At 32.6% G+C, this 18840-nt stretch overlaps 2 protein-coding genes across 2 annotated transcripts in view; one reads left to right on the top strand and one right to left on the bottom strand.

Annotated features, from left to right (window-relative positions):
- Positions 1 to 262: 262 nt before the first annotated feature.
- Positions 263 to 8282, top strand: LOC126735497 (isoleucine--tRNA ligase, mitochondrial). Its single transcript, XM_050439504.1, has 14 exons — positions 263 to 471; positions 530 to 652; positions 707 to 854; positions 903 to 1101; positions 2146 to 2259; positions 2308 to 2507; positions 2555 to 2724; positions 2776 to 3012; positions 3070 to 3242; positions 3299 to 3425; positions 6597 to 6892; positions 6944 to 7157; positions 7211 to 7654; positions 8021 to 8282. Exons 1-14 carry the CDS (start codon positions 316 to 318, stop codon positions 8249 to 8251), a joined length of 2832 nt encoding a protein of 943 aa, XP_050295461.1. The 5' UTR covers positions 263 to 315; the 3' UTR covers positions 8252 to 8282.
- A 4506-nt stretch (positions 8283 to 12788) lies between these two features.
- The window catches only part of LOC126735494 (importin-4-like), a 34184-nt gene continuing 28132 nt past the window's right edge, over positions 12789 to 18840 (bottom strand). The window contains exon 14 of the mRNA XM_050439501.1: positions 12789 to 17441. Within this exon, the coding sequence (XP_050295458.1) occupies positions 17314 to 17441 (128 nt within the window). The 3' untranslated portion in view covers positions 12789 to 17313. The remainder of the gene's footprint in view (positions 17442 to 18840) is intronic.

Genomic DNA, 18840 nt, shown 5'->3' with positions numbered 1-18840 from the left:
GTCAAAACTGTCAACATGTGACATTTGTGTTTAACGTTTCATGCCGCCTTGCTGGTTACAACCGGTGATTTATTCTATAACCTATAATATAACACTTTAAAAAAAATGTAGTGAAAAAAAAATTAATTGTTAATATTTAGTTTTCCTGGCCTCAAAAACAACGTGATCATTCGTATGACATCATCTAAATTCATCGGTTGACTTTGAAAAACCCAGTGAACGCTCCTAAATAAATTTGACACTTCTTCTCACTTAACCTCGTATCATATTCATAACATAACCTCAACTATTTAAAACTGTAAAAAAGTAAAAACCATGTTAAAATTAATAAAAAACGGCATTAAAGTGCGTTGTTATGGAAAAGCGGCTCCAATAAATACCTATAGTGACACAGTGCTACTGCCAAAAACAAAATTACCTTTCAGGTTAGAGGGGCAAAAACTAGTAGAGAGAGACAAGAATATCCATAAGGTAGGGCTTCACTGTACACTATACATTCATCAACCGATAACAAATCATATTTATATAGCTAGCAATGTTTGATGAGCTGTATGGCTGGCAAAGAAACAATTTACCAGACCCAGAATATGTTTTACATGATGGGCCACCTTATGCCAACGGAAAGCCCCATATGGGCCATGCCATTAACAAAGTAAGCCTTACAAGTAAATTATCAGGAAACCTTGAGAAATGTGACCATTTTTAGATATTAAAAGATATAATTTTAAGATACAAAGTGCTCGATAAAAGAAAAGTTCATTACACCCCTGGGTGGGACTGTCATGGGTTACCTATAGAACTTAAAGCACTATCTGACACCAAAGATATGGGCGCTATAGAGATAAGGCATAAAGGTGTGTAAGTAAATGATTGGGGCTTACATATAAGTTATTGATTTGTAGCAAGGAATTTTGCTGATAAAACCATTAATAATCAATTAAACACATTTAAATCGTGGGGAGTTATGGGGGATTGGGAAAATCACTATCAAACCAAGAGCGTTGATTATGTAGAAAACCAACTGAGGCAATTTTTAGAACTTTATGAGAAGGGTTATGTTTATAGGGCATTGAAACCTATTTATTGGAGTCCCTCATCTAGGTAAGTTCTATTCTTCAGTTCATAAGTTAGATATTATATTATCATGGTAGCATTAACTGAAACTTGGTTATGTAATGGTTAATATGATAGTGCATTGGTCAGTAATAATTTTCTTATTTTCTTAATGTAGAAATAGGGATGATGATTCTATCTATATTGCTTATACTTGTATAGTCTTGGAGAGGGAATAGCTTTTTATATAATGAAAATTTGGTGATTGTGGGAGATTTTAATATTAAGTCAATCAATTAATTATTAGAAAAATAAAAAACCCTTTTAGAACCCAACTTATCGAAATGTTGATTCATTTCTTGAATTATTTTTTCAAAATCATATTTTCAATATTTTGAATCTGCCGATTACTGGACTAAACTGTAATATTGTTGGAAATGTGGCTTTGTCTCTATTGACGCACATCATCTGCCAATGATAATATAATTAAATTCAATTTTTGACGGATGGGTTCCAAAAGTAACTATGTGTAAAGCTTATCCTGTATGGCTCAATTAAATATATGCAAGTTCCTTTTTACTTATAGCTAAAATTAAAATAGAAATATTAATATTAAAATGGATTATGACCATTATACGTACACCATATTTATCTTATAAGCAAACTGGCATATGTACAATGCACGTTTCAAACATACAAGTGATGGCTAAGTATAATTTAAGAACACTGGAAATTAGAACGCAATACGAACTTTTAACTTTCTTGCATGAATTAATTAACAATAAGATTGACAATCCTAATTTCCTGGCGAGGTTACATTTTAATATACCAGTCCACTGAACAAGAAATCCTTATTTATTTTATGTGGATGTCGCCCGAAACAATTATTATCTAAATGCTCCAATTATGTCTATGTATAGAATAGACAAACACTTAAGAAATCACTGCAATATTTTTAAAATGTCTGTTAGTAGTTTAAGAAATCTATGCTAAAATAGAAATGGTACCCATATGTGTGAATAGAATTAGTATTTCTTACTCTGTAATTGGATATTTCTCAAAATTTTGTATTAAATAAATACTTAAACTTAGGACAGCTTTAGCAGAAGCTGAGCTAGAATATAATGACAAGCACAAGAGCCCTAGTTTGTACTTCAGAGTGCAAATTAAACAAATTCCTGAGGCACCAACACTAAGGGAGAAAAGGTATGATAAGTTCGGTTTTTTTGGGCTCTTTTAATAATATCCTTTTAGAGTTTATGCATTAATTTGGACCACAACCCCTTGGACTTTGCCCGGCAATCAAGCTGTTTGCTACAACGATTCCTTATCATATTGTGTGGTCAAAAAACCAGATCCAGATGATAAAGATTTATATATAATATGCACTGATCTTTATGATAGTGTTTGTAAAGAAACTGGATGTCAGTGGCAATTGTTAGGAGTGCATTCAGGTAAAAGCCGAAATTTGATAATAGTGTATGTTTAATTTTATTTTTAGGTGGTTTATTTCGAAATGCAACTTATTTGCACCCAATTTATAAGGATCGAATTTGTCCTGTGGTACATTCTGACCATGCGACTAGCACTAAAGGGACTGGGTTGGTACATTGCGCCCCGGCACATGGACCTGAGGATTTTTTGATTGGGGCCCAGTATAAATTGCCTATTGTAAGTTAAAATATATTTTAACTAATGCAGTAATTTTAATTTTTTTTTTAGTTAGATCTAATAACTGATGAAGGAACATTTAAAGCAGAAGCAGGTGACTTTTTGACCAAAAAATATGTTTTAAAGGAGGGCAATGATGCTATTTTAAAATACTTAGATGATGATTTAATACATTTAGGTGAAATTCGACATAGTTACCCGTATGATTGGAGAACTAAACTGCCTGTGATAATCAAAGCCAGTAAACAGTGGTTTATTGATACAAATAAGTTGAAAAAGCAAGCTGTTGTAAGGGGACTTTTATTCTAGTCTATGAAGTTTTAATAAAGTTGTTATGGCTTTAAGGAATTATTAGAAGATGTCACAGTGATACCACAAGACAAAAGTGACATGTACAAAACAGTATTGGTGACCCAACTACAGAAACGCCCGTACTGGTGCATCTCAAGACAAAGACATTGGGGCGTGCCTATTCCTGTGTTTTATCGTGGAGAATCCGCTCAACCGGTCGTAAATAGGTAAGTCATTAATCATAAGAAAACTGTCGGAATTTAAAAAAAAAACCTTCTTTAAGGTCAATAATTGAGCATCTGTGTTCGCAGCTTCATAAACATGGTACTGACTACTGGTGGAAATTACCTTTAAACCAGTTACTGCCCGAGGAATATTCCCTGAATATTAACGAATATAAAAAAGGAGAGGTAACTTAGTTACTATTAGTTTTAGCTATCAACTTCTGAAACTATTTTCTCGTTTCAATATACTACCTAACTCTATTTTTTATTGAAATTGAAAACTAGGAAAAACTCATTTATTTAATAAGAAAACCTAATTTGAACCAACCAATTTTGGTAGTTACATTTACTACCATTATCAAGAAAATAAAATATATAAATCTTCTTTGATGCTTCTCAGAACAATTAATTAAAGACTTTTGGTTTGTAATTGCCACTTGTTTGAAACTGTTTTGAAAACAAAGAAAGTCCAACGTTTTTTTTTAAATAGTTAAAAGGTGTGATCCTCAATACAATTTAATAATAGAAAATACATGAATAAAATATATTTCCAATTATAAATTAACTTTGAAGAATGCCCTATTCTATCTCTCTCTCTTTAGCAAAGAAATTTATTATATAGCCACCATATTTCATATTTTTATTAAATCTTATAATAGTTTCAGATTTAGAATTTTCCTTATATATATTGCTTAAAATTGGTGAAAGAGACCACATCAAAGTTTTGTTGATAAAATTTATTATTTTATTGGAAATAGGTAGTGTCCACACAATGGGTCAAAAGTTTACTAACATTTAGTGTTAAGCATTTTATTTTTACGAATATTTAAAGTTTTGTCAACTGGGACATTAGTAAAAAGACTTGCAACGTCAACACTTGCCAAAAGATCATTGTAGAAAGGTTTTCCAAAAAGGTGTTGTGAGTTTTTAATGTATGAATCAGGATTATTAGTATATGGAGATAAGATATTTAAAACATATTTTATAAGAGGATGAGTAGCTGATAGATTTTAAGGGTTAATTTTTTGTTTGATAAACCTTAAAAATGTAATGGGGTTGATTTAAATTTATCAATATCAGAAACACGGCTTTTATGTGTCCTTAGTAAATTATAAATTTGCCTTTCAATTTTTTCTGTAGATGATTCTTTAGGTCCTTTAGGAATATTTAACGTAATTAATTTATTTTCAGTTTAATTTAGTTCCAGTAAAAAGGTACGTCTTTTTGATCTATGTCAAGTCCCCTCAGCACTCTATCAAATCCTTATTTGTAATCTATGAAACACATCACTACATTTTTTCGTATCTCTTCTAAGTCAGAAACACTTTTATAGTGTAATCAATCTGTGAACTTCACATATCTTATTGCTTCGTTCTTTTTTTCGGAGTAATTATCTTGTGTTGTAAATTTGGTTGAAAAACCTTTGTAGCCTCTACTTACCTTGATTGTATAGTAATTTAAGGAAATCAAAACTATATGAAAACTAATTTTTTTTTTTTGGAATTTGATACTATCCCTTGTTCTATAAGGATTTCATCAGGAAATTCGGTAATTTGCTTTACTGGAAATCCTCCTGGAAGGAGAGCGAACTCCATAAGAGTTTTCCGGGAAAAATGTTACTCTCTTACAGGCAATCGACCATTTTCCCATCCTGGAACAGGTTTCAATTTAATTTGAATTTTAAGAAACTTGAAAATTTTTTTTAGGCTTTTCCTGGCCCCGAATTTCAATTCAAATTTTCAAAATTTCGTAAAAAGTACGAGTTTGGATTCAGAAGGTTAAAAATTCTTAAAATTCTCCGAAATGTGCAGGATTGAGACCTAAGCTTTCATATAGATTTTGAATTAGTTATCACTTTCAGAATGATTACTTTTGTACGAATTTGTTGAGCATTAAGTGTATTAAAATAAGCGGATTTTTCTTTTTGAGTTTCTCTTAAATGTTTCTTCTTTGAATCTTGTGTTTCTTTATTTTGTTTTTTTTTTTCATAAAGGTTTCACTGGAAAATTATTTATCTCTTACAGGCACTTGGGGCCATTTCCTATTTTCTTTAAGTTCTAAAGCATTTTGATGTTTATCCAGGTACGTCCTGAAAATTTGTTAATTAGTTGTGATTTAGTTTGAGTAAATTATTAGAATTTAAGGAACTTTTTCGCTTTTTGTGCTTTTTTCTGGACCCTAAATTTACTTCAAATTGTCAAGTATTTGGATTTAGAAGGTCAAAAATAAGTAAAATCTGTTGGAATGATTAGGATTTAGATTTTAGTTTTCCCACAGTTATATTCTTCCAAAACTGGGTTATGTATTCGAAATATCATTTTTTGGTGGAGACTAAAAGGGTGCCAATTTTCTAAAATTTTGCCAAAATTCATTTTTTGAAAGGTCAATTTGGACTTTTTTCGATTATTTTCTTTACCACAAAATTGCCTCTGAATTACTTTGTTTTCCTGTAATTTTCAATTTCTGATTTTTTCTTTTTCAATATTCACTTACATATTACTTATAGAGTTCAAATACTAAGAGCGGAGAAATTAACCATTAATATAAAGCTTGGAGCATTACAGGTAAATACAATTTAGTACCTACATTATAAGCTATCGAAGTCTTTTTATTAGGCGATAGGAGCTCACACTAACGGCGATGACGTGCAACATCTTCAGTCAGTTATGTAACCGCTGGTAAATAAATAAACCGACATATGCTGCGTTCTCGATTTAATATTCTTACATCGACAGCAATCGAGTTTTAAGGCTGGACAGTGGTTTTTGATTGTCATACACCTCTTGCTGAATGTATTATTTCTCTTAAGCTACAAAATGATAAAAAGAAATGAATACCAGCAATTTGTGTGTCGCAAGTTACCAACACTTCTGACTGAAGATGTTGCTTGTCAACGCCATGAGGGCGCGCCACCAGCAATGCTTCTCGTTTCTTTATGTTTCTCACTATCTGTATGTAGACATTAATGCCACAAGGTATAAGAGATACTCCTCTAATTACTGAGTTATTTCTTTATATCTAAAACTAGAATCATCTGGATAACTTATTATATTATTTGTTGACAGCAAAAAGGTTTAGATGAATTTAAAAAACTCCTTAAGACAGACCAATTTTATACAGAAGCATATATGATTAAGTAAATCATTTTTTAATTTCTGTGCTTCATTATTTAAATTAGTTTTATTATATCTATAAAATTGAATTATTTCTTTTAATAATGTTTTAGTTTCTAAGATTTGATGTGTTTTATTGTTTCTGTATGGTGTGTGTAATTTTTCATTTTAAATTATTAATTTTGCATTTATATAATAATGTTAGAGACAATGTTAAACAACATGAATTTGAACACACTTTTAGGACATATTAGATATATGGTTCGACAGTGGCATCTCATGGTCTTATGTGCTAAAAAATAACCAAATAGCCGATTTATACTTGGAGGGGGCGGATCAGTTTACCGGGTGGTTCCAGGCCAGTTTGATCACGTCCACTGCTTTAAGAGACTGCGCCCCTTATAAGAGCATTTTTGTGCACGGGTTCGCTGTGGATAAAAATGGGGAAAAAATGTCCAAAAGTTTGGGAAACGTGGTCGATCCTCAGGATGTTATATGTGGCGGCAAAGACATGAAAGCTTATGGCGTAGATACATTAAGGTAAGGACAAATGGGTGGTTGTAAGTGATTTGACCAAGTTGATTTTCTTAGATGGTGGGTTGCGTGTCATGCAAACCAAGTTACTTTAGCTTCGGTGAGCGAGAACATCCTCAGCCAATCGAAGGAGGAAGTTCAAAAGATCAGGGCCGCCCTAAGGTTCTGCGTAAGCGCCTTAAACGATTATCACTACGACGAGGGAGATTTGAATCACACTCGACTGGTTGACCGGTACATTTTGCACCAATTACTCCACTTAAACCGCAAGGTACTTTTACATCTTCCTGACAGAAGTGTAGATTAAAAGTTGGCAATTTTCAGACCGAAAATCACATCAACGAGTGCAACTTTCATCGCATAAACACCTCCCTAATGCCGTTTTTAACCAATCAAGTGTCCGCGATATTTTTTACGAGTATCAAGGATCGATTATATTGTGAACCGTCCGATAGCGTAACGAGAAAAGGGGCCCGATATACGCTGCTCAACTTGTTTTATGGGATTTCTAATATGGTGGGAGCGATTGTGCCCCATTTGGTCGAAGAGTTTTATAACGGTTTGCCTCAGAAAGTTGAGAAAACCACTTTTTTCACCAGTTCGTTTAGATTGGGGGTTCGTGACGAATGGGAGAATAATACGGTGGAGGAGATTATGGAGGTCATTTTGGAGGTTAGAAAGGAGATTAATAAGGAGTGTGTCGAGGGAACCACATTGGGTAGCGAGGTTTTATTAGAGGTGCCAGGAAAAATGTATGCAATGCTTAAGGTATGGTAGAGCTTTATATTATTTTTGACTTCAGAGAAAGATGTATCTGACGAAATTGAAGACCATTAAGTTCTTCGATTTACTTTGTGGATGGAAAGCTGTACAAGGAACAGAGACAAAGTTAGAGGGCGCCATAATCATCAACTTTGATCACTGATTTCGGTGATTTTGCGCCCTCTAATATTGTCCTCGATGGCTTCTTAAAATGTAGAGAATTTAATTATCTTCGTTTTCCTGTACGACTTGTGACGGTTTAGCCAGAAAATAAAATTCAGAATTCCTCAAAAAAAAACTTTTCCAATAAACCACAAAAACAATTTTTTCCAAAATTTTATTCATTAGGTTGAAATAGTGATTTTTTTGCAGGATTTAAGGGGTTTTGATCAAGATCTAAAAGACATCCTACAAGTGGCTGATGTCGAATTGCAACAAAACGACGATTTGCAGAAGGGATTTAGGGTTAAAGTGGCAAAAAGTGACCGTTTTGGGTGCCCCAGGTGTAGGTTAGCGGCTTCCGATCAGGAAAACACGTTATGCACCAGATGTCAGAGTGTCGTTGATGAGTTTAATGGGAATAAACGAGCTGTTGCAGGTTGATTTTTGTGGTTTTATTCTTATTTTTTTTTTGTTAAAAGTAAATAAAGTGAATACGTACGGTAAAAAGGGAAGAAGTAGTACATACTAGTGGTGGAGTCGTAGATTAAGGTAAAATAAGAATCCTACAGTCTCCCTTCACTTGTTTGTTAAACATCATTCAGTTTTATAATTCCCAACATGTTTCGGATACATACCGTGATCAGGGGATAAAAAGTTTAAAATTGGTATAAGTTATACACACCAGAGAGTTTATGTCAAAAAAACACTTTTTTTTTATTTCATTTATGGAAATTTTATTATACAACAATAAAATGTAAATCCATTTTGCACTAAACTGGTTTAGTTTAGTGTAGTACTCAATAAAATAAAAAAACAGATAATAATAATAAATAAAGGTTTTTTTGACCTAGATTCAAACCCTGGTGATGGATATCGCTGTGTCCGAAACACGTCAGGAATTATAAAACTTAATGATGTTTAATAAACAAGTGGAGGGAAACTGTAGAATTTTTATTTTACCTTAAAAGTATTTGACGTTTCTAGATCCGCAGAAAAAAAATTGTGTAGATGGTTGAATGTGGGAACTCCTGCACTAGTCGTCAATACTCGTCAAGTAAACAATTTACCTCTTCCAATCCTAACTGACAAGAAACTCTCTTTTATTTATAAGTCGTAAAATATTTAATCATGTTTTTCTCTCGATAGGCCTTAAAAAGTTTAGGATGGAACTAAAAAAAATTAATTACGTATCTGTTGATCAGATTTTTTTAATTCTTATTTATGTAAACTCTTGCCTTTTCTCTTCTTTTGTTGTTAGTTTTTATTCATTTTAGTTTTTTTGATTCATGATTATAAAATATATACGTATTCGTATAAAAACTTAATAAAATTAAGTAGATAATATAAATTAGGTATTTTTATTAAAAAAGTAGGTTTTTCTCATCGTTTTCAATATTCATAATAATGTTAGGTAGAATATTGAAAAGAAAAAACGAACTCAGAGACCAATAGATTAAACCTTAACTCCTGGGTATACACGTTTGGCGAGTTGAATCTTACGGATTGAGGTTTAATGTATTAGACCTAATAGATAGAGAGTAGACAGAGAACGACTGCATCGGCAAAGTTTACTGAATAAAATAATATAATAATAATTATAATAAAATAATATATAATAATTTTATTCAGTAAACTTTGGCATCGGTAACTTCCCACCGATAGCGACGCCGATTCTCCGTACCGCTCGCAATGTACGCTTAATTTCGGCTAGCTCGCAGTGATGTTAAGCATTCCCAAGTAACATTTTCTCAAGCAGTTGGTTTTTAAAGTTGCCTTTTAGCCGTACCAAGGTTCTGCAATAGTCATTGGCTTGCTTGATGGAACTATTTAGGTTAAATTTTGTGCTAATAGGAACTAGGAACCTTAAAAATCTAATTAGTTCTAGTCAAGTGTCAACAATAACGTTGTTATGGCCATAAACGAGGGCTTGATGGTTTTCAGATAATAAGGTTTTGGAGAGGTTATATTTCAGCATTAATTGGGCATTCAAAATTCCAATATAGAACGATTTTAGCATTAAAATTACCTATTCAGAACCATATGGTCTTGAATCAATTGCCTAACTATTTGGCACTTTATACCGCCTATTCCGGAAAATATAGCATTTTTTAACACCTAAGGACTTGCTAAAAGTCATATGGATAATAAGATAACTTTATGGGATAAGGTTTAACCAACTAGTCATAATAAAACACAGTTTGCGGACGGTCGCGACTATTAAATCCTACGTCATTTATTCTTAGAATACAGGGATGTCTTGGCACAAAATTGTAAGAAGTGGTAATTTTTGAAAGAAAAGTGAAGCGAAATTTCCAACGAATTACAACTGGTCAGGTAAATATAACAAATAAAATATTGACAATTTTGGTAGATTATAACGTAAAAAAAAATTTAGTTTGCAATAGATACACCGGAAAAAGATAATTCTCGTAATTTAACTGATGGCGGTCTTGGCATTGAACCTGATCCTCTAGAATCAGATATTCACGATGCCAGTACCAGTGGCTTAACAGAAAAACTGGCTTCAGAACAACCAAGTTCATCAATGGATTGGAATGAAGATGATGAAATTGATGACTTTAAGAAATTTAATTTTAGTCATGATTTAAAAGATTGGGCACTGAAATATAACATTAGGCACGTCGCCATTAAAGATCTTTTAAAAATTTTAAATAAAAATACAGAGGTTTAGCAACATGGATCACCGGATCGCCTCACATTAGGTTGGTTGTCGTCGATTGTTGGCAGCAAATAACATCTGACAGTGTTGATTTTCGGGGATTCACATCGTATTAGTTTATTGGAAATACATACAATCTTACAATCATTATATTTTTTCAATTTTTTTGTGGTGCTAATATACATTGAATTGAAATATTGCATGGGTGTGTTAAGAGAAAAATGATTTGGTACTCATAACCTCTAAACTTGCAACAATCTGTATTTATCTTTATCGAAATCGCTTTGCCTACCTTTATTATATGAATTAAAATGAACTTACCTTTTTATGTACCTAAATACAGCCCTGTATGCAATTTGAACGATAAAAAAACACACTTTTATTTTCACAGTAACTGGAACCACCAAAACCAAACGCAAACTGAATTGCAATAAAGAAGACTCAAGAAATCTCGCGTAGTAATAAATAATGCCAATAGATCCTACTAAATGCCTAAAAGCCATTTATTGAAATTTGCCCAGACTTTGTCAGCTAATTGGTTATTAAAAATGGCCTTTAAGTCCTGGAAGATGCTAGTTAACCCTGTTTTAGCTTTTTTTAAAAGCCACTGGCATTTTTTTAAGCCTTTTGTCCTACGACATAGCTTTTGATACTTACTTAAGTTATTATAGCAGCTTAAAAGCATACCCAGCTAGGCGTCCATTTTGAAGAAAAAATGTAATTCTTCCATTTTTATAAGCTATTCAAATACAGGCAAAAATAATGTAATATGGAAATAATTTAGATAATATATAAAGACACTGGAGCATTTAAGTACATATTATCACTGAAGCATCTCAGAAATAAAAATATATTAATTTTTTGTTTTTTTTTATTGGCACTGAATAATGTTTAATTTGTAAGATATCAAAGGCGCGCGTGTTTTACAGTTAAATTACACCCAACTTTTTCAAGAAACTGGTGTGCGCAATGAAAATCGGTCATCTATTCCAGTATAATATATTTTTTTCTAAAATAAAGTCATACTTACTGAAAATGTCGCCATTGCTTTTTATTTTGGCGTTGTCTTATTTTTACCCTGGCTGTATCATATTTAAAACTAAATGGCAAAATTTTAATACTTCAATATGTATCTGAAATGGCAAAAGCCGGCGAACAGGCCAAACTATATAACCACTTAAAAGTCTAAAAGGACTTTGCTAAAGGGTTGTAAACAGGTAGGCGTAAAAGCTTTCAGGTTCTACACAGGTTACTTTTAGGCATCTTCGGGTTCGATAAAGGTTATTTCTATTAGCTATATAGGTTTTGTGATATGCAATCTGGTTTCAAATTGGCCAGGGCCTATTGGCAACGACAACCTCTTTAGGGCTGGGCCTTTTTTTACTACAGGAGTTTATGCGGGCTAATAAATAACGTTGTTTGTGCTTAATGGCATAATCAATATTTTTTCTTAAACAGGTTCTAGGAGTTATTTATAACCTTTTTAAAACCTAAATTGTTACTTGGGTTAGCAAGCGCTTGGAGATGGGTAGGTTAGCCTCGAATCAAGTGTTGGAATTTTACGCGCACACGAAAGATAAAAATTTATGTTGTTTTGAACGTACTCATAATCGCAAGTCAAAAAAACAACTTTAATATGCTTAAATCTTAAAAACCTTTGGTGAAAACTAAATACAATATTCTAAAATAATCGAATCGAATCCTGGGTAAATCTTACACCCACATCAGCTTTCTTACCTTAGCTTCCCATTGACATCTGCTCTAGAGTAAGAACTCATGACATACACCTCGAAATACCATTTTCTTAAGTGTAAAAGTCCTGACCAGTGGATTATGATTAAGTTGTTACCGCTCTGTATGGTGTTCGTAGACCTTGTCAAAGCAAGAGATTGATTTTTTTTTAATTCCAAACGAAACAAATTTCTAGGAGATTCACAAATCAACGATTAATTCTCACCAGTTTTATTTATGCAATAAAAACATCAATATTTATATAAAAACTAATAGTAAATATATAACAGGACCTCTATTATCATGATAAACTTAAAAGAAACTGCTGTTTTAATGACTTTATATTAAAACCAAAACATCGTTTAGGGTCTTTTTCAAAAGAATAATCTCGGTATTTGTGCCTCGATCGACAACCCTGTAAAACTCAAAAAAAATACTAAAATGTAACATCGAACATGCAACATACATATATATCTATATATATATTCAGTCATTTTTTTTGTTTGTTTTTGTTTTTATTCAAAGGTTATTCTCACATTACCCGAACATAGTAAGACATTCGCGGTATACCATAAAAAAGCCAATATAAATTTATTTAAAAAAAATAACACTTTTATCAAAATATAAATAACATTTTAAACTATATAATAACACAGAATACCTTTTGTGATAATAATATATGGTGGATCTTTAGAGCCACCGGTATATTATTGCACTAGAGGTGGAAGCGATGGCACGAAATGATTAAACTCACAGGCCAAATTTTTGTTTTATATCGTGGTCGTACAAGCAAATCCCTTTAAGTCCACTTTTTGACGAACTTGAGTTTTTCGTACCACTATCAAGTCAACAATCATTTAAGTCCATTTTCCCCATACTTTAAAAGATATAGGGCACATGTATATGCCTAAGTCCCTAGGCCACTTAAGCGATTTTTATTAGGAGCATGAGACAAATTTAAACAGGAAAAAACCTGTAAGTCCATTTAAGTAAATATTTACGCGTACTTGTGTTATTTTATTTGCCGGCAGTTTACATTATTTTGTTGTTTGTGGCGGTTGGTCAGTATGTCTTCCAGAGGGAAAAAAACTTGTGTTTATAGCGTGTAATAATACACTAAACCAGAGAAGTAGTAGTGATGAAAACTCTATTAGTTATAATAGAATAATAGGCTCTAACGTGTCCAGGTTTTATGAAAGGGTTGGGGAACAGCGCGATGCTACACCGAAAGGTAAGTAGATAGAACTTCTTAAATTTTGGATATTTAGAGTTAAAATGCATTTTACAGTTACAGCAAATTATTATCTGTTTCATTTTTATTAGATTTTTATTCGCTAGTTTTAAACTGTGTAGGGACTTCAGTTTTTTTTTCTGTTTGTGGTATTCGTAGGTAAATGGACTTAAGTTTTTTCTAAATTTTAGATAAAAATATAGAAATTGAAAGAGGGTCTGAGGTGGGACATTTAAATGTATCAGAACCGTCTGTTGATCACGTGTCTCAGCATTCCTTCAATGAAGACGATTTAGCCTTAATTGCCTTACTTCTATTTTTTTGTAGAGCTTGGAAATGACACACAGCTTAAAAGATGGAAAGAAAGTCAACCTAAAAAGTGGAAAAGAGCTGTGGGGAAAAAAAGAAGAAGCGAGGGACTTGATTATGTGACTAACAACAAACAGCGGCCAGCCAAGAAACCTCAAGCCATTAACTGTGAAAAGTGTCGTTTTAAATGTCAGACAAAATTTTTAGAAAAGGAAAGGCAAACTTTGTGTTTAACGTATTGGAGAATGAATAATTTTACACGGCAAAAAGATTTTATTCTTGCAAATGTCACAAGCTCTTCTCCAGAGAGAAGAAGACAGAGAAATGGAAATAAGGCTCCTAGAAGTAATTCTAAACAGTACTATTTTACAAAAGATAAAAGCAAACTAAGAGTTTGTCAGGCATTTTTTTTGAAAACTCTTAATATAAGTGCTGATGTTGTAAAAAATGCATTTTGTTATAAAGGCTCTTCTGGCGTCTATGTCGGTGAAGACAGACGTGGCAAATCGGTACCCAAGAACAAAACCAGGCCAGAACTTCTTGCCGATGTAGAAAGGCACATTCAAAGTTTTCCGACCGTACCATCCCATTATTCCCGAAAGTCAACTAAAAAGGAATACTTGGACAGCAAATTATCAATAGCTAAGATGTACAACCTTTATAAGGAAAAATGTAAAACAGAAAAAAAAGAAGCTGTATCGTTCATAACGTATAAAAGGTATTTTGGTTCCAAATTTAATTTATCCTTTTTTCACCCTAAAAAAGACCTTTTTCAAACTTGTGAAAAACATAAGACAGGTGATGAGAGTCAGACCGATATTGAAAAATTTGAAAGACATGAAAGTCGTAAAAGGGATTGCTACTCTGCCAAAGAAAAGGACAAAATATGCGCTCTTAACGACCCGACATTTATTTCAGCAACTTTTGATTTGCAGTCAGTCCTTCAAATGCCATGCTCCGACGTAAGCCCCATGTACTACTCAAGAAAACTATAGTTCAGAAATAGGCACTTGTTTGTTTGAATACTTAACACACCTGCCTTTGCATGTAAATCGGGTGTCACTCTGGTCCGATACATGTGGAGGACAGAACCGCAACCAATATGTTGCAGCTTTACTGCTTTATTTAGTGCAGGTTACGCACCTTCAAGTTATTCAACATAATTTTATGGAAAGTGGGCATTCCTACATGGAGGTGGACTCCATGCATAGCTCAATTGAACATGCAAAGAAATATGTACCAGTTTACACAATTCAAGATTGGCTTAATATTTTTAGACTCGCCAGATCAAACAGAAATAAAAACAAAAAAAGTCAACCATACAATGTCCAAGAATTAAAATTTCATGACTTCTATGATCTAAAGGCTTTATCTGTAAAAATACTTCGAAATAAGAGTAAAGATACAGAAGGAAACACAGTCAATTGGTTACTAATCAAATCATTACGTTACTCAAAAGACAAGCCAGGCATAATTGAATTTAAATACATGCATTCTGACCCTTATAAGTATATTAATGTTTTTGGAAGGAGGAAAACCCCAACTTTTCCGAAGGTCTTAAAACCATTATACAGCAAGCAACTGCCAATCACTGAAAAGAAGAAAGAGGCTCTTCTAAAACTGGCCATAACAATATAATTCCGGCCGAATTCCATGGATGGTACAATTCTTTGCCAACATCCACAAATGTTGAACAAACACCAGAACACTTGGTCGAATCAGACTGTAGTGATGATGACGATGATTTACCATTAATCACTTATGTCCAACAAAATAAATAAATTTATCAGAAAAAAAATATAAGTCCAACCTGTATGTAAAAAACGTAAAATAAAAAAAAACTTAGATGATATAGGTGTTTTACTAATAAATAATCATTAAAAAAAAGCTAACAAATCATGTCTATAGCTTTAAAATATCACATATTCAAAAACAACTTTTACAGGCAAATTAAAATCTTTTTTTCCATTTTTCTCACAATTCACTTTTATGAACTTATACGGTTTTGCTTGTACGCCCACGATATATAGATACAGTGATTCAAGGAAAAATTAAAGGGGAAAGTTGTTGTTCCCAGTTTTATAATATGATCACTGTATGGATGATTCGAAAGTAAGCGTTAAGGAGTGCGACTTGCAATGGTAGAAGGGCGAAAATGGCCCGATTTTAACATGAAATTATTAAATTTTGGCCTTGGCATGAAAAGCTATTTCCTCTATCTAAAAGACCCCAAAAGCCTGGAATATAAACAAAATTATGTGAATTCAGTGGCAAACTTTTTAAAATCCCTGGAGGGCATTAAAATATGACTTTAACCCCTTTAGTAGTTAGTATCCCTTATAGACGACACATAAATCGTGTCGCGTTCTAAGCGTTATTTTTTTTTAAATTTAAAATGGTCTGTCGCTTTTCTCTAATAATCTCTAATAAAGGTCACGGGTGAGTTTCATTTTATATATTTTGAAATAAACATTTTCTAAATTGATTATAGATTAAAAATTATACATAAATAATGTTCAAAGAAAAACAATAAAGTCACCGTATCTTTATGTATAGTCTATACGAAGTCAATTGGTCCATTTAATAAATTATAATTGGTTAAATATGCAAAAAGCCAGGACTTAAAAAGTATTTTAATAAATTCACATGAAATAATTTACCGGATTGTTTAAAAAAAAAGGACGCGTTCCCATGATTCGTAAAAAAAGCACCGATTTAACGGAATTTAGTTTTTATACTGGTCCAACTGACTTCACATAAAGTCCTTTTATAGGAACGCCCTAAAATAAAAGACCTAAGACATTTAAAATAAAAAACTTTGGGCATTAATTGCTTAAACTTTAAATGCCTGGAATAAAATTAAGAAATATCCAAGCCGATTGGAACATATAAGAAATGCATGGAAACAATACGTTAAATTACTGAAACACCATTCCAACATTACGGAAAAAATGCCTGGAAAAGTGTATAAATTTTGTTTTGGGCATTAAGAAATCTAGACATAATTAGGATTCGAATACCTGGAATTGAATGGAAAATTAGTTCTGTATAAAAAAAGATCACACTTTAATAATTTCTGGGTGAAAATTTCAACAAAAGAAACAGGGTAAAACTTACTTTCGAATCGCCCTTTACGTAACTTTTTAAAGCAATTTAATTTTGAAAGCGACAAGAGAAAATGCTACAGATCGAAATATGACATAAATTCCTGATACAGGTACACACAAACCATAGACGTAACAATTCTAATGGACTGTAACCGTTTTATAGGTTATACAGAATGCTTAAGGTCAAAGACAATTAAGCTCCTTACTAAAATAAAACTATTCTCACAAGATTTTTTTTAAAAAACAATACAAATTTGCAACAAACACCCTGTATAAGTAGTTTACCTTAAAACATCCAAGTCCATTAAATCGATACGTCATACTTCTTTCCTGGATTAAATAGACATTCATTCATATTTATCCCGAATATTAACGCGCGCGCACAGCTCAGTACAAAAAAAATCTCACTCGACAAAATCGTTTCCTAATTTACTTAAATTAGCACCTAAGAGGACAGAAGTTTCTGTATAGATTCCGTTGCCTCCGGTCCGAAAGAGTTCACGACCTGCGCGAATTCTTGCGGAAAATCCCTGTTTAACGTCTTGATCAGTTCCGTGAGGATTTGCTTCGTTTCTGAAAGGAAATAATGAAGATTTTAGAATGTTAAATACAGTTTGTTCAATAATGTCGTTAAAATGGCATTAGAGCATAGCCAGTTGGAAATGCGCAACTGATCTAAAACTTATTTAATCTTATGCGAAACTTTGCAAGCGACTTTATTATGAAAATAGAGTCCATAAAGCACGCAATAAAGCAAAGGAAACTTGGAGTATTATTAATGAACTAAGGGGTAATTCTTTAAACTCAGGTGAATTTCAATAGCAGCAAGACTCAAAACAACAATAGATACCCTATCGTATACTCATAATATCTCTATACAACAATAATTTTATTTGACACGTACTGATCTATATGAAATCAAAAACTGTTAAACGAAATTAAAAAAAAAAAAAAACATCTGGGATTGGATGGACTGTCCATCAGAGTTTTGCAGTGTTTACTTGATAAAGCCCCGCGCTCAATGGTTCATGCTATAAATATCTCTTTTGATACTGCAACATTTCCAAGTAATCTTAAGGTTTCCCTTATGACACCTCTCTTTAATGGTGGCGAACCAAATTTATTCATTTATTTATTTATTCAATCAATATACGGGAAACCTCATTTTACAAAACATTTGGTTACAATATTAAATAAAGTAAAAGATGTATAATTAACATAATAAAAGTACTATCACCAACATAATTAGACAGTCTTCAAAACATATACACAAGAAATAAACACAATAAGAAAACAATAAATTAAAATATTTGACCCAGTTGACCAAAAAATCCAGAGAGTGAGCTTGCAAATGGATCAAGTTTAGGGCGAGAGTTTAAATAGGCAAGACTACGACAGATTGGAGAATGTAAAGAATAGTTGAAGTGACAGATTGGTAAAGCAAACAGTTCATGTCTCCTTAGGGTGCGTGCAGGGATCTTTAAATTAAAGCTGTTGATGAGAGCAGGGCAATCAATAAGCCCATGAATAACCTTATACATAAAGCTGAGGTCACTTTGAATCCTTCTAGATTCCAACGATTGAAGTCCCAATATTGCCTTCATGTCAAGTAGGTTATCCTGCATATTCAACTTGTAGGAACAGTACCGGGTAAACCTCTTTTGGACTCTTTCAAGTTGCATTTTGTGACAATTATAAAAAGGAGCCCAAATGATCGAGGCATACTCTAAATGACTTCTAACTAATGAACAATAGAGTATATTCAAAGTAGATATAGACATGTCACGACAAGTTCGTAAAACAAAACCTAACATCTGAGAGGCCTTCCCCTCCACAAGATCACAGTGTTCCCCAAATTTGAGCTGAGTATCAAAGACTACTCCTAAATCCTTTATTGAGTCAACAGAACTAAGTACTATGTCATCAATAGTGTATATATTATTCATTTTTATTTTTAAGTCTAGAGAATCCA

Source organism: Anthonomus grandis, chromosome 4, assembly GCF_022605725.1.
Source record: "Anthonomus grandis grandis chromosome 4, icAntGran1.3, whole genome shotgun sequence".
In the NCBI taxonomy this organism is placed as follows: domain Eukaryota; kingdom Metazoa; phylum Arthropoda; class Insecta; order Coleoptera; family Curculionidae; genus Anthonomus; species Anthonomus grandis.
The sequence above is the reverse complement of the archived record's forward strand: the minus strand, read 5'-3'. Positions and strand labels throughout refer to the sequence as shown.